Source organism: Bubalus kerabau, chromosome 11, assembly GCF_029407905.1.
Source record: "Bubalus kerabau isolate K-KA32 ecotype Philippines breed swamp buffalo chromosome 11, PCC_UOA_SB_1v2, whole genome shotgun sequence".
Taxonomy (NCBI): Eukaryota; Metazoa; Chordata; class Mammalia; order Artiodactyla; family Bovidae; genus Bubalus; species Bubalus kerabau.
In genome coordinates, this window is record NC_073634.1 from 75,245,830 (window position 1) to 75,273,017 (window position 27,188).

Below are 27,188 nucleotides of genomic sequence, written 5' to 3' on the forward strand. Positions count from 1 at the left end.
TCTCCAGGTGCACCCCTTTTGAGTTTTCTTCTCTCCTCTGGTACCGTGCTCATGGCACCTGGTTCCAGGGTTTACTGCCTGACTTTCTCTAACCCAAACAGTCAGAGCATCCATTCCCATTCTGATTCCCTTTGGTTCAACCAAGACAGGCTAAAAATTTTAAAAGGACTGTCGCCAAAAAGCCTAGGGAGAAACGAAAGAGAACCAAATCCAGGAAATAAAAGACAGCTAGAGCTTCCCCAAATAAGCAGGTTTCAGACATTAACAACAGCAAACTTGCCTTTCCCTGACCCTGGAGTCTGCCCAGAGATCACCTCCTGGCTCCTTGCATCTCGCCCACCTGCTGCACCAGAGCAGGGTGAGATCTGGACCTGGTTGCACAGGATTTCTGAGAGGAGTGGCAAGGGGCTGAGGCTGCCCCTGAGGGAAGGCACTGCTCTCCTCGTGTTCATCTCCCCAGCACCAAGCTCACGGCCCGGCACCCGAACCGATAGATGGAAGGAGGGGAGGGAATGGCCGTGGGGCCAATACAAAGCCAGTAAAGTGCCCTCTTAGTCCTCAGGCAGGCCCCCATCCCTGTCTCAGCAAGCCCGCGCCTTACAGGCTGACTCCGCAGGATAAATTTGCAGCACAATTTTGTTGTTGTTCCATAGCTAAGTCATGTTTGACTGTTTGCGACCCCATGGACTGCAGCATGCCAGGCTTCTGGGTCCTTCACCATCTCCAGGAGTTTGCTCAAACTCATGTCCATTGAGTCGGTGATGCCAACCAACCATCTCATCCTCTGCCACCTCCTTCTCCTCTGTGAGAAGAGAAGGGAGTGGCAGAGAAGGGTAAACAATCCTTATCTCCCCCTTCTCCTGTGGTGGCAACTAATCAGGTGCCTTCAAGAAGGAAGTAATTGATATTTCTAGAAAAGGTCATCCAGGGTGGGTGGGGTGCCATGGCCCGGCCTGGACACTGTGTCCCCCCAACCCTACCACAAACTTATCGTGTCTAGCTTCCCCCTGAGCCCAAGGCGATGACCCATTAATTAATCTCCTGAGGATCCATCACAACTTTCCCAGCCTTTTCTAGACTTTCAGGTCCTAATTCCAAGATCTTTTATTCTTTGGCAAACAACCTCAGCTTCTAAGCCAGTCCCTCACTAAGCCCAAGAACTTGGTGTCTCACATTCTTCCCACGGAGCATCAGAGTAATAACTCTTGTGATTAAGTCCATGCCTCAGATTTCATTCTCTGTGGTCTCCTGCAGAATCTGTCCACACCTTTCTGCATGCCTAACATGCCTGAAATCCTGGGCCTCTCTGAGAGCTTTCTCCTGAGTTCTTCTCCACCCTTTCTGAGATTCAGGTTTTAGCTGATTGCTTTTGCTCCCCATTCTCTTGGTGAACTAATACAGAGGCACATATTTAAAGAGTTTTCATTATCTTTATGTTGATGATTCTGTCATCAACAAATGTTACTTAAGCACCAACTATGTGCTCAATACTTTACTAGGTGCTTGGTGCTTGGGGTATATTAGTAACATCCATGTTCTCACGTACGTGTGCGCACTCAGTCATGTCCACTCTGCGACCCCATGGATGGTAGCCTGCCAGGCTCTTCTGTCCTTAGAGTTTTCCAGGCAAGAATACTAGAGTGGATTGCCATTTCCTACTCCAGGGAATCTTCCTGACCCAGGGATTGAACCTACAGCTCTTGCTACTCCTGCATTGGAAGGTGAATTCTTTACCACTGCACCACCTGAGAAGCCTGCTGTTATGTTATCACATATAAATAACACAATTGACCTCTGTCGCACTTGATCCAATTCCCCAGCTTTGTTATGGACGTGACATCTCCATACAGATGTCCCACAGCAGCTGAAGAGTATTGTGCCCAAGCAGAATTCACCTGTCCCCACTCTAAGCTGGCTCCCTGTCTACACCCATCCCTGTTCTCCCAATCCCAAGATCCTGCAACAACATCCTAACTGGATTCGCTGATGATGGAATGGCTTCTACCCCCGTCTCTTCCAGGTGCTGCCTCCAGACTCGTCTTCCTAATGCACTCCTTCTCAGCCCTGCACCATCACCAGCACTGTCCCCCACAGTCCACATGATGTTGTTACAGAATTAGACATGTATCAGTGGACTTCCCCTGTGACTCAGATGGAAAAGAATCTGCTTGCAATGCGGGAGACCTAGGTTTGATCCCTGGGTTAGGAAGATCCCCTGAATGGAATGGCAACCCATTCTGTATTCTGGCCTGGAGAATTCCATGGACAGAGAAACCTGTCAGGCTACAGTCCATGGGATCACAAAGAGTCTGACACGGCTGAGTGACTGACACTTCACTTCACTGATGCTGCACTAACAACTTGCAATCCGCATGTCACTGGGAACTTCCAACTCTACCCTTTCAACTTAGAGCCTTAGGGGCACCGACTGACTTGCCCAGGGTTGCAAGTCATTAGTGAAACGTGGCAGGAATGGGATGAAGATGGTCTAAGTTGAATACCTGTTATGAGAGGATTTCCTTCTTCACTGCAATAGGGAAGAATTTGGGGAAATGATTTTGCAAGGAAAAAAGGGAATACATTAGGTTAGACCTGTTTTTCACAGAGGCATGTATTTAAAGAGTTCATCCAAGAGTAAGTGTAAGTAAAAAAAGAATGTTAATATTTGTAAAGTGCTAGAATAGTGTTTGGAGAAGGCAATGGCACCCCACTCCAGTACTCTTGCCTGGAGAATCCCATGGACAGAGGAGCCTGGTGGGCTGCAGTCCATGGGGTCGCTCAGAGTCAGACACAACTGAACAAATTCACTTTAACTTTTCACTTTCATGCACTGGAGAAGGAAATGGCAACCCATTCCAGTGTTCTTGCCTGGAGAATCCCAGGGATGTGGGCTGCCATCTATGGGGTCACACAGAGTCGGGCACGACTGAAGCAACTTAGCAGCAGCAGCAGCAGCAGAATAGTGGTTGGCACATAACTAGAGCCATGTTAATTTCTCTTTTTTTAAGGAATAGATCAAATCAAGACTCTCAGGAGGAAAGGAGACTAGGAAACTTCATTTTTTAAAGCTTTATATGGTTAATGCCAATCACCTGGAGCACACGAGGTTGCTTCTTGATGGACATGAAACAGGCTCAGGCATGAGTGTTCTGTTTAAAGGTCTGTTTTCGTTTCTTACTGATAGCCTCTTTTTACTTCCCAGTGTCATAAGAGCTCCTTTCTGGTTGGAGGGGGAAAGAAGTGTATTCAGCTTCGAGCTGTGTTATGATTAGGAGAGCCAAAGGGAGGGGCAGAACATCTCCACCACTTAGCGCTGAGTGGAATGTGTATGCCGCTTGGCAGCAAACACTGCTTCTACTGAGGATGAGCTGCACTGAGTCCTGTGGGAATCTGTGTGTGACAGAGTCCCCAGGACTTGGGAAAATAATCTCTGATTTCTTCGAATAGCCTACCAAGGGTTAACGGAAGTTCTCAAAAGGAGTAGAAGCATTCTAAAACGGATACTCTCCTTTCCAACCAACCAGGTCCTCCAGGTACCCTGGGGAGAACTTGTCAGGGTCAGGGGTTTGAAGAGCCTAGGAAGGGTTAACATTAGGGGGACTGGAGACAGCTCAGTGTCCCAGACAAGCAGATGGTGTTATAGCCAGTCCCATCCTTCTTCAAACAGTGCCCATGGCTGTAAACTCCTATTTCTGTGGTAATCTACCTGCAAACCTCTCAGTCTGGCTCAGACAGTACGGAGAAGGGTTCTGCTGGGTCCAGGTACGTTCTCTCACTGTGCTGCAGACACAGAACTGGCACTGCTACATTCAAGAAAGTAAGATTCCTCACCCTCCTCCCATCCACCTGCCAAAGCTTGCCCCTTCCTCAGGAACCAGCCCGAACCCCAGCTCCATGGGCCTTCCTGACTCCAGGACACCTGGGCTGGTCTCCCTTCTGAGAACCAGCTTGCCATACATGCCTTAGACTTGTTCTCTGGGAGCTTAGATTTGTGTGACTTGTCTCTCCTATTGCCTCTGGATGCCCTGAAAGCCTGAAATAACTTTTTCCTTTTTATTAGAAAAGTGGGTTTGAAGTCAAGTGGTCCTGATATATGACTACAAGCGATGTGACTTTGGTCAAGTCACCTTTTCTAAGCATGTCTGCATCTGTAAATGGTTGGAAGTTTAGCATAGGATTAAATGACAAGGTGGAAAAATTCCTGCTTATGCTAAGTTTTCAAAAAATGAGTCTGTCTCCTTTTCCCATCTCTGAAACTTGCTAACCGCTCTTTTCCCAAAGCAGGTTCTTCCTGAACATTAGCAGTTTGGACCATCATGTGCCAATTCAATCTGTAGAAGTCGTTGGATGCCTCACTAAGAGGCCTCAAAGTTGAGGGTGATAACCTTGTTTGTTCTTATACTCCCACTGCACATGGTGCTTGGTACCCAGAGGGTGCTAAGTTAGCCTGTTGGATCCAGAAATTTCTCTAATGCTACTGAAGTTAATGGAATGGAACAGTTCACACACTTCCCCACCCCCCTAGCCCAGGGTTCCCCAGCCAAAGGGTGCCTCAGCGTCCCTGACCTGGTCCAGCCTAAAAAATCCAACGAGGTGGTCTCCCAGGTAGAGTAGGTTGTGGGGGCAGGCTGGGGTTGGAGGTTGGGGGTGTGTGTGCGGTGCTCCTCCCAGGGATGGCAGCTGAGGTTCTGAGGATGCAGTGGTCACCTGAGCCCCTGAGGAGAGGACTGACCAGAGCAGAGGAGAATAAAGGCTTTCAGCAGGGGCTCCCAGACTCCTGGTCATGGACCAAGACCTTCTTGCCTGGTGGCATTAAAGTACACAGTAAATGCAATAAGCTTGAATCATCCTGAAACTGTCCCCACCCCCCACCCCTGCTATGGGAAAATTGTCTTCCACGAAATCGGTGGTCCCTGGTGCCAAGAAGGTTGGGGACCACTGGCCTAGAGAAGAATGAATCTCACCATCAGGGCCCAGACTCCCAGCCCTCCATTCCCCCTGACTCATGCACCTGAATGGAGGAAAGAGGGCCAGACATGGATCAGTGGAGTGTGCTCCTCAGTGGAGCACAGGTCTCAGCAGCACCAAGAGAACGGCATGTTTCTGCCCAGAACCTCCAAGAGCCACCACTCTGAAAATGGGGCCTGCCTGCTCCCCTGGCCAGAACAGGGGCTTGCCCAGCAAGGTGCTCTTGTATTTGAGAAACTCTTCTCATTTTCTAGAAGAAAGCTCTGCCTATTGGACTTAGCATCCTCTGCTAAAGCCAGGATACACTCAAGGAAGCAAGAAGCAGAGGCAGCTCAGCTGCTTTATTAAGTCAGTGAAAAAGTAACTATACAGATTTGAGGTGCGAGAAGGGAGATGGGCCAACTGGGCCCCAACCCCTGAGGCCCTACTTCCATGCTAGATGGCTCCAGTCCAGTCCAGGGTCTAAAGCGTGGTCCCCACATGTGTGCACCTGAGCACAAAGCCATCTGGATGCCCCAGAGCAGCTACTCGGGGTGCAGCCACTGTGGAGGGCGAGAGATCCCACGCCCAGCAGCTGGGCCTGAGCAGAGGCTGAGGGGTCGGGCCCTAGAAGCGGCCCAGCACGGTGGCCAACAGAGCCATGCGGATGTACATGCCGTTCTCTGCCTGGCGGAAGTAAGCTGCTCGGGGGTCTGAGTCCACCTCCACACTGCAAGAGAAGGAAGAGTTACTGCCCAGCCCAAGACAGCCTGAACGGGACTGAGTGCAGGCCCCCGCCCCCGTGCCCCCAAGCACAGCCCCAATCTTGATGTCACGTCACCTGATCTCATTGACACGGGGCATTGGGTGCATCACCACCATCTTCTTCTTGGCCCGGGTCATGATGTGCGGAGTGAGGATGAACTGGCCGAAGCACTGCGGGCAGAGAGGGGCCCCGTAAGCACCTCAGGGCCGCGGTGGCTACGAGCCCATGGAGCCTGGGCCCCCACCACCAGTCCCTGGAGGCAGTTATTACAACCGAGGGGCCCAGCCTTCCTGGCTGCTAGTCTGGAATGCCAGCAGCTACCCCGGGCTGCTCCTCCCCGCTTCGCACTTACTGCTTCGTACTCCTGGGTGGAGCCAAAGCGCTCCTTCTGGATGCGCGTCATGTAGAGTACATCGGTATCAGGCAGCGCCTCCTCGATGCTCTCAAATTCCTCCTAGACGGTGAGGCCCGGCCGGGGTGAGTGCAGTGCCTGTACTGACCGCCCAACACAAGTCCCTCCCCACCCCTCCACGGGAGGCCTCCCAGGGCCTGACCTGCTTGGTGCCACGGGAGGCCACGAAGGCCCGCACGTCAGGGGGCATGCGCAGGCTGGGGGGCGCCACGTAGCGCAGGCTGACGCGGTACTGGGTGAGCAGGCAGGCCAGCGAATGCACCGTGCGGCCATGCTTCAGGTCGCCCACCATCGTGATCTGGGCGGGGAGTTGGTGGGGGTGGGTGGCAGCCGGTCACCAGGAGGGCCCCCAGACTGAGCACACTCCCCACCCCCATTTTGAAGCTTTCAGCCTCAGGACCAGAATGGACGCCTCCTTGATGCAACAGGCTCTGAAATGCAGAAACTGCTTCCCACCTGCCTCCCTCTCCAGACTGTCCCAGGGAAGACCTCCGAGCCCCGCCTGCACTCTTACCGTCATGCCGTTGACCGTCCCAAGCTCCTCCCGGATGGTGAAGATGTCCAGCAAGGCCTGGGTAGGGTGCTCTCCAACCCCGTCCCCTGCGTTGATCACTGGCCTCCTGCAGTGCTTGGCTGCCAGCTGTGACACGGGGACAAGGAAGGAGAAGCCTTTCTTCTGAATCTCAGGGACCCCCACTCTCCGCCGCAGTCCCACTTCTCCTGGGTCCCCTCACCCATCTGGCCCGACCTGAGACCTGCAGTTACAGGCAGTGTCTGCAGGCCCCGCCCAATCGATCCTGCCCTGGCGCAGAGGCCGGCCTCACCTCCACTGCCCCGGGCTGGGGGTGCCGCAGCACAACGACATCAGCGTAGCAGCTCATGGTCTGCACCGAGTCAGCCAGGGACTCGCCCTTCTGGACGGAGGACGTGGCTTCCGAGAAGCTGAGCACAGCGCCCCCGAGCCGGGCCATGGCTGCTGCAAAGGAGCTGCTGGTCCGTGTGCTCACCTCGTAGAACATGGAGGCCATCACCTTCCCCTGGGAGGCAAGATGCATGTGTGTGTGTAGCTGTGTCCATCCCGGGGAGCATGTGGGGCTGCTGCCTGCTTCCTCAATGTGTGCTAGAGGGGTGCCGAGAAAACCCTTCCCCCAAACCTCCCTGTGTCCCGTTGGGGCCCCGGCATCTCCAACAGTGTGTTCCTGTGAGCTAAAGGTCTGCCTCCAAAAAGCTACTGTTAAGCGTCTGAATGAGACGTTTGTTCTCTGGGAGAGGAAATACCCAGTTCTCTCCCACGAAGACATCAGTATCAACCAAGGGACTGGGTTACTGGGCCCGTGTGCTGGTACTCAGGGCTCGCAGGGCAGCTGCATACTGATCAGAGGAGGGCCACTGCAGAGGTGGCCTACAGAAGCAGGACCATCAGAGCAGGGCTTACCTATGGAGGCTGTGGACTCCCATGGGGGAACCCAAGGTGGGGGAGGGAGACCCCTCTGACTACTTATGGGACCCTGCCCACTGGGCCTGCCTCCTTAGCCCACAGCCCTGACCCTGACCTTGAGGATGTCGAGGCTCCGCTCCTTCTGTACCATCATGCGCAGCGTGTGTGCCACGTTGAACAGGTGAGACATCTGAGAAAGATCCCGAGTCAGCTGGAAAGGGTGTGGCCTCCAGGGCTCCTGGCCCCAGCTCTCCAGATCCTCACAGCTCTGGGTGGCCCCCTCCTCCCTCCCCCAGGCACCTGATCCTTGGTGAACTGCTGGACGGACAGGATATGTTGGCCCACTAGTGAGTGCAGCAGGGGTGAGGTCTGGGGGTGCAGCAGGCCAGGGGTCCCCAGGTTCTGGGGTGACGCCTGTCTAGGTACTGGTGGTGGAGGGTAGCAGATGCCATCAAGGGTTCCCATCAGCTCTGCAGAGTGAGGGGCGTGGCAGAAGAGGCTGGTCAGAGGGTTCCTCCTACCCAGGCCAGATCAGAGAGGTCCCCAAAGGTGAGCGAGTGTGTGCTCAGGGCAGTCTCTCACCTGGCTCAGCTGCCTTCCGGGAGGTCTTCTCCTTTGGCTCCTCAGCTACAAACAGGGCGACAGGACAGATGTAAACCTGCAGCTGGGGTGTGTGAAGAGCCCCAGCTTCCTGGGACTTTGGATCACAGTGTCTGTGTTAAACCAACTCACACCACGGCAGCGGCAGTAGGTTAGCTGAGGGCAGGGGTGGCAGCTCTGGGCACGGACCCATGATTTCCCACAGGGGCTGTTGGGTGTGATCAGCAGTGCCCTCCCGGGACCCTCCCAGCTGGCAAAGGGATCCTAGGCAAGGGGGGCAGCCAGGCCCACAGCAACCGACAACCTGGATTTTACCCCACGCTCTGCTGCCCCATGGGGTCCCAGCTCCTGGGCGGAGGAACACAGCTGCCCACAACAAAAAAGGGCCTGTGAGAAGAGGCTGGGGGATGCCTACCTCACGCTGGGTGGGCTGATTTAGGAACAGGGGGGCACAGGGGGTCAGATGAGGATTGGGGCGGTAGGAAGGACAAGGGAAGTGGACGGAGGGACTGGAATAGCTCTGAGGCCACAGAGCCCCCAAACTCGGGCCACCTGGGACACTGCGGGGAAGAGGAGCCCGTCCCTACACGTGTCTAGGTCCAGGCGGCCCCACCCTCCGAGTCACAGGGTCTTTCTCTTACCTGGCAAACCTGGGTCAGAGGCTCGGTGGATCCGGGGAGGCAGGTGGAAGCGGCCGTCAGGGAGTGCTGGGCCGCTCCGGCGGGGCCTCTCCGGGGTCTGGAGAGACAACACTGGGTAGTGACGTGATCCTCCTCAAGTTCAGTCCCTCAAGAAAAGCCAAACTGCCTCCTGTCCACTCCATCATGCCCCTCAATCTGATCTCCCACTGGGCTGCCCCCAGCAGGGGTGGCCCACTGGCCTCTTCGAGATTTCTCTCTGGTTAGGTTAATGGATTAGTGTTTCCCACAGGAAGCCTCCTAAATTGAGTTAATTTGCAGTAGACAGGGTAGGTGGTGAGGATTTTAACTGTTAAGTGACGAACCTTCCATTGCCCCTGAACCACCAATTAAAATGTTTGTGCTGTTTATACCTTCTCCTGACTATACCCCCAGGCCCGCCACCCAGCCCTGAAAATTACCGTGGTTAGCTCACTGGCAGCCGGGGCCGAGGGCGTGAGCTGTGGAACAGCACCCTGTGGCCACTTGCGGACGTCCTGTCCATAGCCCGGTGGCACCAGCACCTGTGGACAGAAGGCAGGGAGGGCAAGTGAGCCAGGCAGTCAAGAGGTGGAAGCTGGCAAGCAGAAAAGATGCCCCGGGGACCTGTGCCTGGAAGGGTAGTGGGACCATGCAGACCTGCTGGGGTGGGAAGAGAGCGGCACCCAGCAGGTCACGACTGCCCAGGCCTGGGCCACACACGTACCTGCCCATCAATATAGGCCACCTCCCCACGCAGGACCACACGGCGGATGGTGCCCTTCACCTTCTGCCCTTCAAAGGGTGTCCAGTGGGCCTTGGAGAAGGGCATGTGGCCGGGGACTGTCCATTCGTGCTCCAGATCCACCTGCCAGAGTCATGGGTCATGCTGGGCATGGGCGCCACATGAACCCTCTCCCAGGACTGGAGAGGCCCACCAGCCCCTGGCTCCACCCCTCCACATAGATGTCCTCCTGAGGGGGGTCAGGAAGAGCCCGCCGGCCCCCGGCCCCACCCCACACCTCCACATAGGTGTCCTCCTGGGGGGGTCAGGAAGAGCCCGCCGGCCCCCGGCCCCACCCCACACCTCCACATAGGTGTCCTCCTGGGGGGGTCAGGAAGAGCCCGCCGGCCCCCGGCCCCACCCCACACCTCCACATAGGTGTCCTCCTGGGGGGGTCAGGAAGAGCCCGCCGGCCCCCGGCCCCACCCCACACCTCCACATAGGTGTCCTCCTGGGGGGGCAGGTGGAAGATGCGCCGAGGGTTGTGGTGCAGTCGCTGCAGCACGTCATCCAGGCTGAGCCGGCCCTCGCTCACTGCCGTCAGCAGCAGGGGCAGCATGGTCTCCAGCCCTGGGAAGCCGGGGGGAGGCCGGGGCCCACACTTCTCCTCCACGGTGTGGGGGGCTGGGGGAGAGAGCACCACCCTCAGGACAGTGGCCTCCACGCCTGGGGAGTCACACACGCCACCAGGAAAAGCCTCGCTACCAACCCCAACTCTAGCTTTTCCTGGGAATCCGAAGACAGGGAAGCTGGGATTGCTTCCATCTTCAGGGCCCACACCTTCCACCCAGATTCTCTCATTTACTGTTTCCTCATTTGCTCATTTGTTCTCTCAGTACATACCTATCAAGTGCCTATGACAGACCAGAAACTTGGTTGGAGTCCCACCCAGACCAAGCCCAGGCCTCATGGAGCCCAAGGTCCTGGCCCAGATCCCCTGGGCCAGGGGGTACGTCCTGGGCCCTCTCACCATGGTCGGAGGCAAAGCAGTCGATGACGGCCATGTTCTCCCATAGGGCTTCCACGTCCTCCCGGGAGCCAAGTTCGGGCCGGACCTCCCCCTTCCCGGGCCCCAGACGCTCCAGGTCATCACGGCTCAGGAACAGATGGTGGGGTGCCACCTCACAGGTCACTGGCAGCCCCCGCGCCTTAGCCGCTTTAATCAGCAGGATCTAGGGGAGAGCGGGGAGACCTCGAGGTGGGGGGGGGTCCCCTCGAAGCCCTGACCTGCACAGTCCCCGCAGCCAACCTCCCCTCCTGGAAAGTCATGGGGCAGGCGTGCTGAGCCGCCCCTGCCCCAAGGACCATCCTGATCACCTGGAGTCACTGGAAAGCCACAGGGGCGCCCCTGGGGCTCTCACCTCTTCCTTCCGTGCCACGTGACAGATGTGCACCGAGCGCTGGGCCAGCTGGGCCACCATGAGGACGGCTGCGACACTCTGCCGCTCGGCGTGGGCCACGATGGGGAGGTGGGATGGCCATGTCTCGAAGTGCTGGGGACAGGAGGAAGGTTCTGGGACCCTGCAGCGCCCGAGCCCTCGCGGGGCTCCTGACTCGCACTGCCGCCAGCCTGCCGTGAGGAGGCCCTCAAACCAGGGGCACTGGCTGGCTGGCCCCGCCCCCACTCACCCCCTACCTCCATCCACTGGGCCACACTGTCCAGCCGCAGTTCAGAGAAGGTCTCGTTGAGGTAGAGCTTCAGCCCCACAGCAGACCCAGCCACGGTGCCCAGGGTCCCTGCATTTTCCGACGAGGCTCCGAGGAATAAGGCATAGTCACAGCGGGCGCCGGCCTCTGCCAGCTGGAAGGGATACATTTGAGATAGGGCCCATCGGCACCTGTGCCAGCCTGGCTCGTGTGGCCTGGCCCCTGGGGAGGGGTAGAGGAAGCAGGGTAGAGGGAGGTGGAGGAGGCAGGTGGGGGATGTGGGTCACCAGGAAGCAGGAGAACCAGGGCTCACCTTCTGCGCCAGGGCCAGGGCAGGGGCGTCAGTGATGGGGGGCCGGGTATTAGGCATAGCGCACACCATGGTGACGCCCCCGGCCAGGGCAGCAGCTGTGCCCGAGGCAAAGTCCTCCTTGTGTGTCCCCCCTGGTTCCCGCAGGTGCACATGGACGTCGATCAATCCTGGGAGAACACACAGGCAGCAGGTTGGAGGGAGAGTCAGAGACTCGAAGGGCATCAAGGTAGAAAAATAAGCAGCGACTGACACCAGTGAGAGGTGGTGAAGCTCTCAGTCAGGGGCATGGCGGATGGAGAATAAAGAGCTCAGAGTGAGGAAGCTTCTGGGCCCTTCCCACTCTGAACAGTCCAGGGTGGAGTGGGCCCCATGGCCGTCCTTCACCGCAGCCCCTACTGATGTCCAGGAGCCAGGTTCTCTCCCGAGATGCGCTTACCAGGCAGCCGCACGAGCTTCTGGGAGGTCATGCAGTCAACGTGCGCCTTCAGAGGAGGGGCTGGCCCGATCTGTCCCAGCGCCTGCAGGGGGAAAATCAGGGTCAGCAAAGATCGAAGGGCAGCCTGGGAGCTGCAGATGGGGCTTGGGTTTTCCCATAAACCAGGCTTCTGCCTCTCTACATCCACACTCTCTCTTTGCAGCCACAAAGCTTAATGACTAGCGAGGCTGTTCCATGTCGAGATTCCCCAGCCCCAGAGCATGCTCACTTCTGCCTCCTCCCTTGCTGACACTGGCTGCCCCAGTCCCAGAGCCCAGGATCTCAGTTACCTCCACAAACAGTTTGGTGCACTTGATATCAATGATGAGGGGTACGGAGAAGTCGGCAGCCAGGCGCCGTGTGCGGTAGCCCTTGGTGACGAAGGAAGAAAGACGCCGGCCCCCGGCCCCACGCATGGACAGGTTAATTACGAGCTCAAAGTTTTTCTCAGCAAGCTGCTCCAAAATGCTTCGCTGTGGTGGGGACTCTCCATCCACTGCCTCTTCAAAATGCCAGTCCACAGCCGTCACCTGTGGCCCAGAGACAAGACTGGAGCAACCTGAGCCTGGCAGGGGGCCAGGAGGCCAGCCTGAAGGGAGTGGGGAGGTGGCCCAGGAGCCCACGAGGAAGAAACGGAGGACCCACAGGAGGGGGACCAGGCCACTTCACTCTACTGCAGGCAAAGCATTTTTCTTGACCAGAAAATCTTTACACTATGGTTACCAAGGATTCTGCAATATGGAGCTCACACAATACACAGAGGAAATTATGGAAGGAAATATGCCAGAATGTTAACAGTGGTGGAAAGATCACGACAGATTTTTTTCTCTCGTTTTCTGTATACTCTACTGTTCTACGTGGAACAGATGATTCATACAATGACATGGATAGCTGGGAAACAGGGAGAGAATCCCGGGTGCTCTCACATCTCAGAGGGCGGGCAGTGGGCGGGTTGGGTGTGGAGGGTCACCCCATACCTTGACGCCATGCTCTGTGTAGAAGTCAGCGGTGCCCAGACTGGCGTAGAGGCTGTAGCCCAGGCTCTCCAGCAGCCTCACAGTTGGGAGCAACTCACTTTTGTTCTGAAGAAGGGAGGATGAGGGTGTGTTTCTCCTGTCTTCCACTTCAAGTTAGCCCTGGCCCAGGGAGCCATGGCCATCTGTACCCCCCACCCCTCTTCAGGGCCCACCCCACCCTCCACCCCACCACCCCCAATGTGGGTTCTTACCTTATAGCTGCCAATGGTCAGCAAGATGTTCTTCTTGGGGATCTTAAAACCAGTACTGAGCATGGCCTTGAGGTAGGCTTCGCAGCGGCTCTCCCCAAAGCCGGCCACTTCCCCGGTACTGGTCATCTCCACACCCAGCACCACGTCAGCCCCCGCCAGGCGGGAGAACGAGAACTGGGGCACCTGAGGGAGCAGGAGGTGAGAGCGGCCCACATCCCTGCACCAGGAGGGGTGGCAATGATCCCCTCTCTCGGCCTCCTCCACACAGGGTGAGCCTTCCCCGTACTGCCCTACACGAACCTGCCAATCGTTGGCTACTTCCCAAACGTGCTTGCGCTTCCCTCGGCCTCCACGAGGCTACTCCCTGGCCTTGGAACACTTCCTCAACAAGCTCAGCAAATCTCAAATCTTGACTATACTCCAAGGCTCAGTCCAAACACCACCTCTTTTCTTGAACCTTCCCGGGTCACCCTCTGTGGAAGTGGCACCTCCTTGAGCATTTTGTTTCGGTCTCTACTCTGCAGGTTTATCACATGCTATTCTAGAAACAAGCTGTTTGGGAGCTGACTTCTCTTGCCTCCCATCACTAGAGTGGACACTCCTCAGGGAGGAGGGCCATCTTATTGCCCTGACCACCCAGCAAGGCCTTGCCCACTGGAGGTGCTTGCTTTATACGTCAATGGGCACATGGCTTGGGCAGCAGGTGAACTCCCTCCTGCTATCTGCCTCCCTGCTAACCGCTAACCTGGGGCTTCGGTCTTCCTTACCTTCACCCCCACAACTCCAGAGCCAGTCATGAGTCCCACAGGCTCCACTTCTTCCCTCATGATGACCCGTGTCGCCAAGGCTACTAGGTCCACACCTAGTGTCTTGGAGACGAAGGGGAAGGAGCGAGACACACGCACGTTGCATTCAATGACTTTCAGCTGGTCGTCCTGGGCAGACAGATTGGTCAGGCCTTCTGCAAGTGGGCTTGCAGAAGACCCAGTGAATCGGGTCTTCCCCTCACTCATTGTTCTGTGGGTCATCAACCCAGGACAGGGGGCAGGTTGACTGTCACAAACATTGCGGGCCTTAGATGTGACCCTGCCCCTCCAGGTCTCCTCCCCCAGTGAGGGTTCCCCAGCACAGTGGCCAGCAGAGAACAAAGAGGCGCCACAGCCGTCGGGTCCCTTTCTTTAGCCCCCTCTTACTACCTTGGCAATGAGCTGCAGATTGAAGGGTCCTGTGACCTGCAGCTCCTGGCCCACGGCATGCACAATGGCTTTGATCCGCTCCAGGGTTTTGGCAGTGATGTCCTGCGGTGGGGTCACCAGTGTGGCATCACCTGAATGCACACCTGCGTTCTCCACGTGTTCGGAGATGGCGATAGCTGCCACCACACCATCACAAGCCACAGCATCCACGTCAATCTCCTAGGGGGGCAAGGTGCACAGGGCAAGGTGGTGAACAGCAAGGGCCATTTCCTTCTCTCACTTGCCCCTGCAGGAAGCTTCCCTGCCTTTAAGAGCCTTGGCACAACCCGTCCTTCCCAGATCAGAGACAGGGGCGTCGCCTCCGTGGCTGAAAGACTGCCTTCAGAGACTCATCTGCAGCGTCCCACCTTGGCCTCCTGGATGAACTTGGAGATGACCACGGGGTGCTCCTTGGAGACAGCTGCTGCACTGCTCAAGAAGCGCTCCAAGTCCCCATCGGTGTAGGCCACGTTCATAGCAGCACCACTCAGCACATAGGAGGGGCGCACGACACAGGGGTACCCCACGGTCTGGCAGAACTGGCGAGCAGACTAAGGGCACAGGGAGCTTAGCTGTGTTGCGCACACTCACCCATGATGCCATCTGGCCTCCAGCCCCCGACCAGGGCCCAGCCCACCTCTAGGTCACTGAGCTCCCTCCACTGAGGCTGGCTGATACCAATGGTGTCCAGGAGCCGGGAGAACTTAAAACGGTTCTCAGCTGAGTCAATGGCTTCTGGGGAGGTGCCCAGAACCCGACACTGTTGCCGATGCAAAGCCATGGCCATGTTGTTGGGCAGCTGCCCGCCCATGGACAAGATCACACCTTCAGGGTTTTCCAGCTCATAGATGTCCATCACCACCTGCAGTAAAGGAGGAGAAACAGGTGGTGGTTAACAGATAGGGTCAGGGGCCTGAGCCTTCTTGCTCACCGCCCTTTATCCTTCACCCAAACCCCCTCAAACCTCACAAGTTCCAAAGAGTCTGAGGTTTGCCAGCCGCTCCTACTTGACAGGCCACCCAGGCTCACAGGCAGCCTTCACCCGTCTCACCTCAAAAGAGATTTCATCGAAGTAGAGTCGGTCACACATGTCGTAGTCGGTGCTGACTGTCTCTGGGTTGTAGTTCACCATGATGGTCTTATACCCCATCTGCAATAGGAGGGGAAGGATATTCAGCAATCAGGTGGGTGGATAGCATGAGAAAAGGAAGCCCAAGTCCCTACTTCAGAGAGTACTGCCTTGGCTGTCTGAAATTGCTGTACAGGATGCCTGCCTTGGGAGGGAAGGTACTGGAAAAGCAGACACAGAGTTCTGGAGAGGAACCACGTGTAGGGCACAGGATGGCCTAAGGGACCCCCAACCCCATTAAAGCCCTATGACAGATGTGAGGCGCAGCAATGAATAGAAAGTGCCAGGATTGAGTATGGGGGGAAGGCGGCTGCGGAAGCTGATCAGTACAGCAGAGAGACCCATATGAAAGACGAGCTTGGAGACCTTTCGCAGCTGCTGGATACAGCCCACGGCACACCAGTCAAACTCGACGCTGGAGCCGATACGGTAGACGCCAGAGCCAAGGACTAGGACGTGAGGTGTTCGAAAGGTGAGGTCATGGGTGGTGCCCCAGTATGTCAGGTACAAGTAATTTGTCTGGGCCGGCCACTCAGCTGCAACCGTGTCAATCTGCTTCACTGCTGGGCAGATCCCTAGTTCCTGACGCAGCTTGCGAACAGCCAGCTCTGTGCTAAAGAAGGGTCAGAAATATAGACCATGGGAGTGGGGAATGGCCCCAGCAGAGGGCAGAGATCCAAGGGAGGAATCAGAGAGGAAAATCCCAGGGATGAAGGGCAGTGGCCTCCAACACCCCCGCAACACACACACACACGCTTTTCCTCCTGAGGGCCCTTCCGGAGTACAAAGGTTCTCTGCCCCAGGTTCTCAGCCTGAGGTCCTCCCACCATCCCTGACCTGAGGACCGCGAGGGCAATCTGCTTGTCTGAGAAGCCAAGGCGCTTGGCCTGATGCAGCAGGTCTGGGGGCAAAGGTTGTCCACGGTGTTGCTCTAGCAGCTGGGTGTGTGCTATGATCCGCTTCATCCGGTGCAGGAACCAGCGGTCGATGCGAGTGAGTTCATACAGGCGATCCACTGAGTAGCCAGCCCACAGGGCTGCTGCCACCACGAAGATGCGCTTGTCTGTTGGAGTCTCTAACTCCTAATGGGGAGAGGGCGGACAAGCTAAGCTTCAGTTTCCTCACCTATAGAAACAAGTCTAATGATACATCCCCATAATAAAGAGAAACGAAACCACAGAATTCTCAGCAAAGTGAAAACACAGCGAAGTCCACTAGTGACTGGTACTAGTATTACCGGTAACAAGCTTGGGGGCTGGGGACACAGAGAAGAAGCAGGGTACATTTTGAGAGTGCTGTCACGGGTAGGGGAGCCACTTACCATATCACTGACGGGCTTGACCGTGTGATCAAAGCCCACACAGTTCTCATCCACCATGCGCAGAGCCTTCTGGAAGGCCTCCTCAAAAGAACGCCCAATGCCCATGACTTCACCTGGAGGAACATGATGTGAGGATTGAGGGCCAGGGGGCACTGGTGTTGCCCAGAATGTCGGTAGTTCACCGTCAAATCTCTCTGGGAGGTTCTCAAGCCCACAGTGGTGGATTTATGTTGTTTCATTGAGAATCTTACACTTGTAGCTTTTTCTCCCTGCCATTTTCATGTGGATATTGGAACAATCACAGAGGCCCAATCACTGATGGTTATCCATTTATTTGGTTTCCTTTATTCACATTGTGATGATGTAATCTGGGATCTGGCTCATCCTTTCAAACTTTTTAAAAGTCTGGGTAGTAAGATGATCCCATTATTCTTTGAATTCACTCAGGGTTAATCATATTTCCAACAATCACTCTAGAGTACTTCTTCCAAATGTTTTATACAAGATTATAGTTTACATAAACATTTATCCTGCTTTTCCCCTCACTGTAAGCTCTTCCCACATTAGTGTGTGACTTTGTTACCAGCAGTTTAACTCTTGTGTGATTTCCATAAAGTGACTGCTCACTCACTGAAGGACACTTAGCTTTGAAGTGTTTATCACTGTAAATAAGGCGGTGATGCTATCTGGGATTTAGTTTATCTCCTGAGGATATATTTTCAGAAGTGCATAGGCAATAGGCAAGTATGTTTTCTGGCCCTTGATAAGTATTAATTGCTTTGTAGAAGTCTGTGCTTTATAATACAAAGTATTGGGTTGGCCAAAATGTTTGTTTAGCTTTTTCCATAAGCTATTATGAAAAACCTGAACAAAGCTTTTGGCCAATCCAATATAAATTTAACCAATCTTTTAAGAAGTGGGTATAGTAATTTAAAATAACTTTTGCCAACAAGTAAAAATAATTCTCTCATTTTAACTAGATTTCTTCTAACTACTACTAAGAGGAAACTTCCCTCCTATACCCAGGCCTGCTTATTGATTTCCTCATCAATGAAGTTTGTTCATGTCCTCTGACAATCTACCCTAGAGTCTTCAAATATCTCTTACCAAATGTATTTTTCTATTTACAATTCTAGTATTTGTTTCTTTACAAAAATTTTCAAAAACATCAAGATGGTACTGGTGGTGTTAAGGAAGAAGATGAGTGATTTTGTTCAATTTCTTTGTAATGTGGTTATATTACAAAAGTTTTTATCCTGGGTATAAGAGAAACCCAATGCACTCACATGCAAGCCTAGAAAAAAATCCTAGAATCATATAAATCCCCAAATTAATGTCTGTGTGATAAGATTATAGGTGATTACTCTTCCTTGGTAAAACTACCTTTTCTCATTTCTCAATGATTCATGCATCTTACTTGTATAATAAAAGCTACAAAAAGTTACCAAAGAAGATCAAATTCCAAGAATACTCAGATGTAAAATACTTAAATCTCTCATTTAGGAATCAATCTTTGATTGTCCTATTTTCAATCCACTTCTCTTCACTACAATTTATGGCTTCGTTCCCATGTTTATTATAATTTTCACATAACAGAAATTCATCTCCAGAAGGAACAACTTGGCAGTCTCGTAAAATTTCTAAAAATCAAGTAATATCTGAGCTTAGACTTCCAAGTTTAAAGGCTATTACTGCTGTTAATGGAAATTTGGAGCACAGTAAAAAGCTGTTATCCTTAGCTGGTGGCAGCTTGGTACATGCACATGCTTGTTTTAGTAGAAATGTTGTGGAGGACAAACTAAGGGAACTTAAAGAAAGGGTCACGGTAAGGCAGCATACTAGCTCAATTACAGCATTCTTAACATTGCCTAGAAGCTGACCATCAAATCCATTCATTACTAATTGTCTCTGTTTCTGTGAAATTTCTCTTACATCCTGCTCTGATCTTAAACATTGTATTGAAAAACATGTGAGGGACTTCCCCAATGGTCCAGTAGTTAAGACTCCATGCTCCCAATGCAGGGGGCCTTGGTTTGATCCCTGGTCAGGGAACTAGAGATCCCATGTGATGCAACAAAGTTTGCATGCTACAACTAAAGAAAGACCCTGCATGCTGCAACCAAGACCCAGCGCCACCAGATCAATTAATTATTATTTTTTTTAAATTTAATTTAGTGACCATGGCAGGAAGTGCCCAGAGGTGATACATTTGGCATGGCTGCCACTGTGCTGACTTGGCCTTAGAAGAGTTCACAGTAAACAGCAGTCATTTCCTTGAAATACTGGTATTTAAACAAGCATGGAGAACAAATTGTCACTGGGATTAACATCCTGGGGATGAGGCCAAAGGCAAAATGCTATGAAACACTGTGGGTGGAGTTTCATGGAACTGGTCTCACCCATGACAGGTAACACAGTGTAACAGAGGAACATGCAACTAGCAACAGATCCAGTTTTCAGCTCTTGGCTCTGCCCTCTACTCAGCCACACACCGTGGGTACCTGCTTACTCATCTGTAACACAAGAGATGAGAATCTGATGGCTATCACCCCATTCCAAGATTTCTGACATGCCATCTGGGAAGTGGAGGCAGTGTGGATATGGATTTCCAGATGCCTTGGATCCTCGCCCCTGGGGAGAACCACTATCTTAGTTGGAAATGTCCCTATTAGTTCTAAGAAACTGCTCACAACAAGCTGCTCATACAAGAGCTGCCAGGGAGCTGACTCTATGACATTCTAGGTTCTTGGGACGTGCGGGACCCCGTGAGGTGATCTGGGGAGGGGTCTCTTGGGATGTGTCTCTCACCCACGCTCTTCATGCAGCTCCCAATCTTTGTGCTGACGCGGAGGAACTTGCTGAGGTCCCAGCGAGGAATCTTCACCACACAGTAATCCAGACTGGGTTCAAAGGCTGCCGTTCCCCCTGTCACAGAGTTCCTGCGGGCCATCAGGTGGGGTTGCCAGGAGGACAAAGCAGGAGATAAATGGTGAGCTTGCAGATAGTGCTCTCCCACCCACACCCAGGCCAGTGTCTTTTTCCTATTCCTTGTCCCATAAATGCTTTTTTTTCCCCAACTCCCACGATCTCACCCCCACCCCATCTCTTCCCAATCCTTGTACCTGAGTTCAGGCAGAGGGATGCCCAAAGCCAGCTTGGCTGCCACATAGGCCAGTGGGTAGCCTGTGGCCTTACTGGCTAGGGCAGAGCTGCGAGAGAGCCTTGCATTCACTTCAATGATGTAGTACTGCAAAGAGAGAGGACAGAGACCAGATAACTGGCCTAGAAAGCCTCAGAAAGGCAGGATGATAAAGCCCCAATCCTATCAAAAATATTCCTAGCTTCTGCTCCAGGGTCTGGAGGGTTAAAAGGCTTTTTGGCCTAGAGGCCCCCAAATTACAGACGGTGCTCCAGCAGTAGAGTATCAGCCCCATGGCCTGGAGTCTCACCTGCTCAGACTCAGGGTTCAGGGCATACTGCACGTTGCACTCCCCGACGATTCCGAGGTGCTGAGTCACCTTGATGGCCGTCTGCCTCAGCAGCTGGTACTCCCTGTCATTTAGCGTCTGGCTTGGAGCCACCACGATGGACTCCCCGGTGTGGATGCCCAGCGGGTCTAGGTTCTCCATGTTACACACCTGTGAAGGTGACCATGAGGTCACCACCATAGGGAGTGAGGAGGGGCAGGAGGCTGCATCCCAGGGTCCTGTTGCCTCTGGAGATGCGCCCATCCTGGGTGTGAGGACACCAAACTCTCAAAGACCTCAGCCCTGCCTGGGCTCTTACAACAACTCACGCTGCCTTACATGACTGCCCCGCCTCCATCACTCACCGTGACACAGTTGCCATAGGCGTCTCTCACCACCTCATACTCAATCTCCTTCCATCCTTTCAGGGACTTGTCTACCAGCACTTGGCTGGTATGGGCAAAAGCTGGGGCCACAAGAGCAGACAACTCCTCTTTGTTAGAGGCAAAGCCAGAGCCCAGGCCACCCAAGGCATAGGCTGCGCGCACCAGCACAGGGTACCCCAGTCTCTCAGCAGCTGCCTGGGCCTGCAATGAGCACAGATGAACAAACAGATTAGGTCTTGACTGCGTGTTGTGCAGAGGGCTCCTGGGCTCAGAGAAAATATGCAGTCAAGGAAACACCACTTGTCTCCCCCCACCAGCCCTTGAACCTGCTCAAGAGAATTTGCTGCCTCGCTGGGGGCCACGTGCTCTCCGATCTCTGCCATCCTGGAGGCGAAGGCACGCCGATCTTCAGTCAACTCAATGGTCTCCACGGGTGTGCCCAGGACCCGGACTCCGTACCGAGCGAGCACCCCAGCCTTGGTCAGCTCCACACCACAGTTCAGAGCTGTTTGGCCCCCAAAAGTCAGTAACACACCATCTGGGCGCTCATTACGTATCACCTGGGGGAGGAGGGAAGCGTAAGAGGCATTGAGACCCTGGGGTTAAGGAGGGGATCACAGAATTGGCACAGGATCACCTGGCCCATGTGGGTCCTCTCTGCCGTCCAGCCTCGCCTGAGTCATACCTGGGTTACGTAGTGAGGTGTTATGGGGAGGAAATAGACCTTGTCCGCCAGCCCCTGTGAGGTCTGCACGGTAGCAATGTTAGGGTTGATCAGCAATGTCTGAATGTTTTCCTCCTTCAGGGCCTTGATTGCCTAGGGGGATAAAGATGGCATATCAGCCTCGATTAGAGAAGCAAGATTTTTGGTCTTAGACCTGCATTTCTCTTCCTCTTCTCCCTTTCTTGGACTCTCAGTCCCTAATAACTGACTTCTCACCTTTCTGTGTATTCCCCAGTTCGCTTGGGTCACTTCTTCCCTACAACCAATGTTCATCCCTAAGCCCTATTCATCCTGAGGGCCACACACCCAGAGGGGAAGCAATGGACACACTTTACCTGAGAGCCTGAGTAGTCAAACTCGCCGGCCTGGCCAATGGAGAGGCCCCCTGAGCCCAGAATCAGAACCTTTCGTGGTGCTGTCAGCCCAGAGCCTGGGGTGGGAATCCCAAGGAGACACAGGCGCTCAGCCAGCCGCTCTCGAACTACGGAGGCAAAGAAAGACAGTACATTAGAGTTGAATGAGACCTGAGAGATCATCTAGATTAACCCCTCACTTTACGGAAGAAACCAGAACAAGTCATGCCTCTAATGAGTGGCAGAGGTAGGACCATAAACCCGAACTTGTGACTCTGGAGTTCTTTGAATGGAAGAAGCATGAATAAATCACTTTGGCTTGGTTGCCTTCCCATCCCTCCCACCTAACCTCCCAAACACCTCTCAGTTTCCCGAGGCACGTTCATCTTATGCCTACCCTGGAGCCTGTTCTTAGATCCCCAACCTAGATCTACTCAAGTGCTTACCTGTCTGGCCCCCAGGGTTCCCAGCTGCAGCTTCTTTCACAGTTTCCAGAAAAATGTCAAAAAGAAGTTCCATATCTGAAGGGCCAGCTTGATGCTCTGGGTGAAACTGGACACTGTTGAAGAGAGGGGATCATGAAAACTGTCATCGTCACTGGCGGTCTCAAAGGCGGGTAGTGGGAAGACTGACGGGGGCCCACTGCTGTGATTTCTTTTTTGATCTTCAAGTCTCAGTGGGCGTCAGAGCTGCAGAGATCCAGGCATTGTGCCAGAACCACGTGGGCTCACCTGAAGAAGGGCAGGCTCTCATGTACGATGCCTTCGTTGGAGTGATCATTGGCATTGGTGAAGAGAGGAAGCCAGCTTGCTGGCAGCGAGTCTGTTTCCACAGCAAATCCATGGTTCTGGGATGTTAGAAAGCAGCGCCCGGAGCCCACCAGCAAGCATGGCTGGTTATGGCCTCGGTTCCCATATCTGGAGGCAGAAACATCCTGAGTCACAGGCCCCTCTCACCCTCCCTTCACTCCTGCACCAAACCCAACTCTGGCTGATCTCATGATTCTCACCAGCCCCCAGTCCAATTTCAACACTAATAAACACCAACTCTATTCTATTCTCATTCCCAAGACTCCCCACCCCTTGTGCCCCCACCTCATCTTGTAAGTCTTGGCCCCAATGGCTAAGGCCAAGAGCTGGTGTCCCAGACAGATCCCGAAGACAGGTCGGGGGTTTGGTTCAGATAAAACACGGCTCAGTGTGGATACCAAGTTGGGATAGGAGGCAGGGTCACCAGGGCCATTACTCAGGAAGAGACCCTCATACTCTGGAGTGGGCAGAAAAGATGATATCAAAATCTATAATTCAACTAGAGAGACACACCATTAGAGCAAAAGCCCTTTTCTCCCCCTTCTCCTCTGCAACTCACTTCAGCAGCTGGACGGAGGACCAGATCTTCCACACACGCTGCTCGTCTGAGGCCTTGTACAGACCCAAGCTACTCACCTTGACTGTCTAACGCGTGGTCCCAGGGTACCACAGTGACCTCTGCCCCACGCTGGCACAAGCATCGGACCTGATTATACTTGAGGCCACAGTCCAAAGCAAGGATCCGAGGGGTACCCCCTGCGTTGAATACCCGTGGAACCTGAGGAGTAAAGGGTTGACAGCTGTGAATAGTAGGTATAATGTGCACACAACCTGTATTCTGGAGGCCTTTTCCAGGTCTCCCTCAAGTGTTCACAACCAGTCTGGACACAGTGTAACTATTGTGCTTAGCATGAAACACTCTCCCACTCTATCTCTGTACCTTAGTGGAGACCTCCGGCACCAGGGGGCGGGCATTGGGGTCCAAGAAGGACAGGGTTGAAGGTTCTGTCCCATCCTGGACCAACTTGCCCAGCAGAGACCCTTGCTCTCGCAGCTTCTTAGTCAGCTCCCGAGTGTCCACTCCTGTTGAAACAGCAGATTCTGAGAGATCACTCCCCCAGTGCAGTCATGCAGGAAGTTAAGACTTCGATTCTAGAGCCTGAGTCACCCACAGCTGTCCTCTGGGCATCAAAATCCTGGGCTGTCCTTCCAGAACGACCCCACCATAAAGTATTCCTGCCTCCAAGTACCACATTTGAATTGAACCACCGCCCCAGATCTGTTTATAGAAAGTAATACCAAGGGACAAAAGAACATGCTAAATGACAATACAAGAATATTATCAAACAGGTTTTTTTAAAAAATTAGAAAACTGGAAGAATTTTAAACACTCCCTGGATGTTTGATATTAAGGAATTACTGTTAATTTGTTAACGGTATGGTAGTGTTATTGTCATCATGTTTTTACAAGGGTTCTTTTTCATAGATATTGAATTCTCAGTAGATGAAACAATATTATGTCTGAGATTTGCTCCAAAATAATCTGGAAGTTGTAGTAGTGGTGATGAAATAAGTTTAGCCCTGAGTTGATGAAACTGGGGATTCATTATCCTATTCTTTCCTTTTGCATGCTTGAAATTTCCCATCTGAGTGAGAGCTCAGTCCCTTCCCCAAGTCGAATCAGGTACATTCTATCACAACCCTGGACTCAAGTCCCAAGGGTCCACAGAGAACTTCTCTTACTTCTTTCTACCCGGGTACCTATGTTCCATCCAGACACAGCAATGCTTGCACCATACCTTGCAGGCCGGGTATGCCATGCTGCTGCAGCCACTCGTGCAGAGTGCAGCTGGCACTCCAGTGGCTGGGTGTGGGACAGCACTCTCCCACCACCAGTCCTGCCACGTGGATCCCCGAGGATTCAAACCACTGTCGATGGAAGGAGACGGTGAGGAGCCCAGGGCCACATACCTCCCCGAGCCATCTTTTCCCACTGGAGGGCCATGGACCCTGCACTTCAGCCACAGTGAATGACCTGTCATTCCTTTAACAAGCCAAGCACCTCATGCTTCTGGCTTTTATCAACAATGCTGCCTCCCACGTGAAACACCGAACACATGGGTCTGGGGTGCCTGATGGCACTGATATGACAGTGATAACTGAGAGGACATTTTCCTTTTCCCTCCCTTTTATCTCCTTTTCCATGAAGTCGCCCCCATTCTCACCAACTGCAGCTGTGCCTCCTTAGAACTCATCTAAGTTCACTTTTACTTTCACTTGTCTCGCTATTTACATTGTATTACAAATGTGTTCATCTGTCTTCATCAGAGAACTCTGAACTCAAGAGCAAGATACCTGACATATGATAGTAGTCAATGAAGCTTACAGAGGGCCCGCTTCATGCCAGGTATTATAACAGATGCTAGGGGGCAAGCATGAGCACGAATAGACAAGGTCTTGTCTTCAGGATGTTAATTTGCTACTCAGGGAAGCAGAAAATTAAGGTAGTGTAGATAACAAGATCATATTCTCAGAGTAAAACAGTACAGAACAGGCAGGGGCATAGTACCTTACTCAATAAAAATAAAGGCTCAGGGTAGAATACTAGGCATGATTATTACACCCCCCCCCCCCCCATAAGGGATTATCATTTTAAAAAGTAACATATTTGTTACTCAATACATAAGCTTATAATAACTAAGTAGAGAAACAGGCTGTTTATTGGGGAGGAAGTGGCATATTTAAATTACATCTGCTTAGTGGTAGAAGGTTTAAGAAAGATGAATGTTGAGACTGTTCTTTAGGGATGCGAAGGCTAGTCTGGCAGAACGCTCCATGGCTAGATGGTCGAATCGTGGACATACATTTACGGCATATATGCTTCAAAAGCATCAGTGGTGGGCTGGGGGCTCCTGGAGGCTTTACTCATCTTGGTTCTGTCAGGGCCTCAATTTTGCAGGTGTATAAACTCAACTTTGACATTGTATCTAGAGTTGACAAAGCTGAAGACTGACGTAAATTAACCAAGATACTGCATTATAAACTAGAACACAGTGAATTCATAGGTCGTTAGAGGAGTGGTTCTTTCCAGAATAACAGGCATGTGTTTTACCTCGAGTTTCTTCTCCCAAGTGTCAGGGTGAGTGGTGAAAGCACATGAAGAATTAAAGGCTCAGTAAGCCTAGTATCAGAATAAAATGACTTTTATTTTATTTGAGGAATACTGCACTGAGGCTATGGTGACTATGATGCACGTGTTGGTTTGTTTTTTTACTTGAACTCTCAGAGGGCAACTTAGTTTCCAAATTCCAGAGGAGGAATAGGAAAAACTTCACTGAGAAGGAAACTGTTTTCTTATCTACATGTTAAGAACTCTACTGAAAAGTGGTAAAAAAAAATGAGGCACGGTAAGTAAAGCAGGTTTAGATGGTTATCAGCTTAATTGATTTGGTAGGGAAACTAGGACTTACTATCATTGAGGAGGGTGTGACCCTGTATTCCACTCTCTTTCCCATTAATCTATACACTTTTAAAGCTTAACTCTCATCACAAAAATCTTATCGGAGCTCAGATTCTCTGGCTTGGTCCAGCACTTTGTGCCTCTCAAGGCACCTAACAAGCCGCGCACAGGGCCTATCACTTCAGTGTGTATCAGCTTTCTCTAGAATGACTAGCGGAATGGCTGTGTCTTCACTAACAGTTAATAGCTACTAATTCGAAAAGGAATGTAGAACAAGCATTGGTGTTGGCTACCTTGCTGAGCCCGAACTCATCCACTTCATCTGGGGGGATTCCGTAGTTACCGATCAGAGGGTATGTCAGCACTAAGATCTGTGCTTTGTAGGAAGGGTCAGTCAGGGCCTCGGGGTAGCCGACCATACCGGTTTGAAACACTGCAAGAAAGAGGCAGAGCTGGGGCTTAGGCAGGGCATCCTTCGGAGCACTGCCCGGAGCGCTGAGAATGCCCCTGGGCCGTAGGGATACGCAGGGGGGGCCGGGCTGGGGAATGGCGGGGGAGAGGGGTGTGCAGGAGGGAAAATGGCGGGGTCTGAGCAGAGCAGGCTGGGCAGAGAGGGGCATCAGAGAGACAGATGAGGTCGGCAGCCAGCCCGGACTTGCTTACCCACTTCCCCGGCAGTCGACACAGCGGCCCCAAAGGGCTGGCCCCGCAGGACCGACCCGTCCTCCAACACCAGGGCGGCCATGGGAACGGAGCTCAGAGGCGGGGGTGATCACCGAGAACAGGGAAAGCGCAGCAAGCCCTGGTCGATGCTAGAACCACCAGATGACTGCGCGCCCGGAGTCGGTCCACGTGGCTCGCCGCGCCGCTGTCTGGAGCCGAGCGCGGTATAAACCACGCAGGAGCCCAGGCGCTCTGGGCGGCGGCAGACTGCGGCGGCGCAAGCAGCTGGCGGCGTGAGGGGCAGGGCCGGAAGCGTGAGGGGCGGGGCCAGGGAGGCTAGCGGGTTGGGTCACCTCTTACCAAGCGCGAAGTTAA

At 53.3% G+C, this 27,188-nt stretch overlaps 1 protein-coding gene across 2 annotated transcripts; it reads right to left on the reverse strand.

Annotated features, from left to right (window-relative positions):
* Positions 1 to 5,294: 5,294 nt before the first annotated feature.
* CAD (carbamoyl-phosphate synthetase 2, aspartate transcarbamylase, and dihydroorotase) lies at positions 5,295 to 27,124 on the reverse strand. Of its 2 annotated transcripts, XM_055540693.1 has the most exons (45): positions 26,814 to 27,124; positions 26,444 to 26,583; positions 24,490 to 24,619; positions 23,631 to 23,773; positions 23,327 to 23,468; positions 22,976 to 23,147; positions 22,613 to 22,798; positions 22,328 to 22,440; positions 21,864 to 22,009; positions 21,490 to 21,621; positions 21,131 to 21,364; positions 20,784 to 21,005; positions 20,401 to 20,589; positions 20,074 to 20,198; positions 19,760 to 19,890; positions 16,952 to 17,064; positions 16,468 to 16,712; positions 15,997 to 16,243; positions 15,553 to 15,651; positions 15,139 to 15,363; positions 14,870 to 15,052; positions 14,463 to 14,681; positions 14,034 to 14,201; positions 13,267 to 13,449; positions 13,016 to 13,120; positions 12,329 to 12,568; positions 12,000 to 12,081; positions 11,564 to 11,730; positions 11,240 to 11,404; positions 10,965 to 11,096; positions 10,574 to 10,775; positions 10,037 to 10,227; positions 9,547 to 9,687; positions 9,263 to 9,364; positions 8,805 to 8,901; positions 8,479 to 8,529; positions 8,146 to 8,190; positions 7,864 to 8,033; positions 7,679 to 7,753; positions 6,950 to 7,162; positions 6,640 to 6,765; positions 6,268 to 6,423; positions 6,066 to 6,167; positions 5,789 to 5,883; positions 5,295 to 5,677 (listed from the first exon to the last, which is right to left on the reverse strand). In XM_055540693.1, exons 1-45 carry the CDS (start codon positions 26,893 to 26,895, stop codon positions 5,575 to 5,577), a joined length of 6,729 nt encoding a protein of 2,242 aa, XP_055396668.1. In that variant the 5' UTR covers positions 26,896 to 27,124; the 3' UTR covers positions 5,295 to 5,574. The 2 variants fall into 2 exon arrangements, with proteins under 2 accessions (XP_055396668.1, XP_055396669.1); XM_055540694.1 differs by lacking the exon at positions 8,479 to 8,529.
* Positions 27,125 to 27,188: the final 64 nt, after the last annotated feature.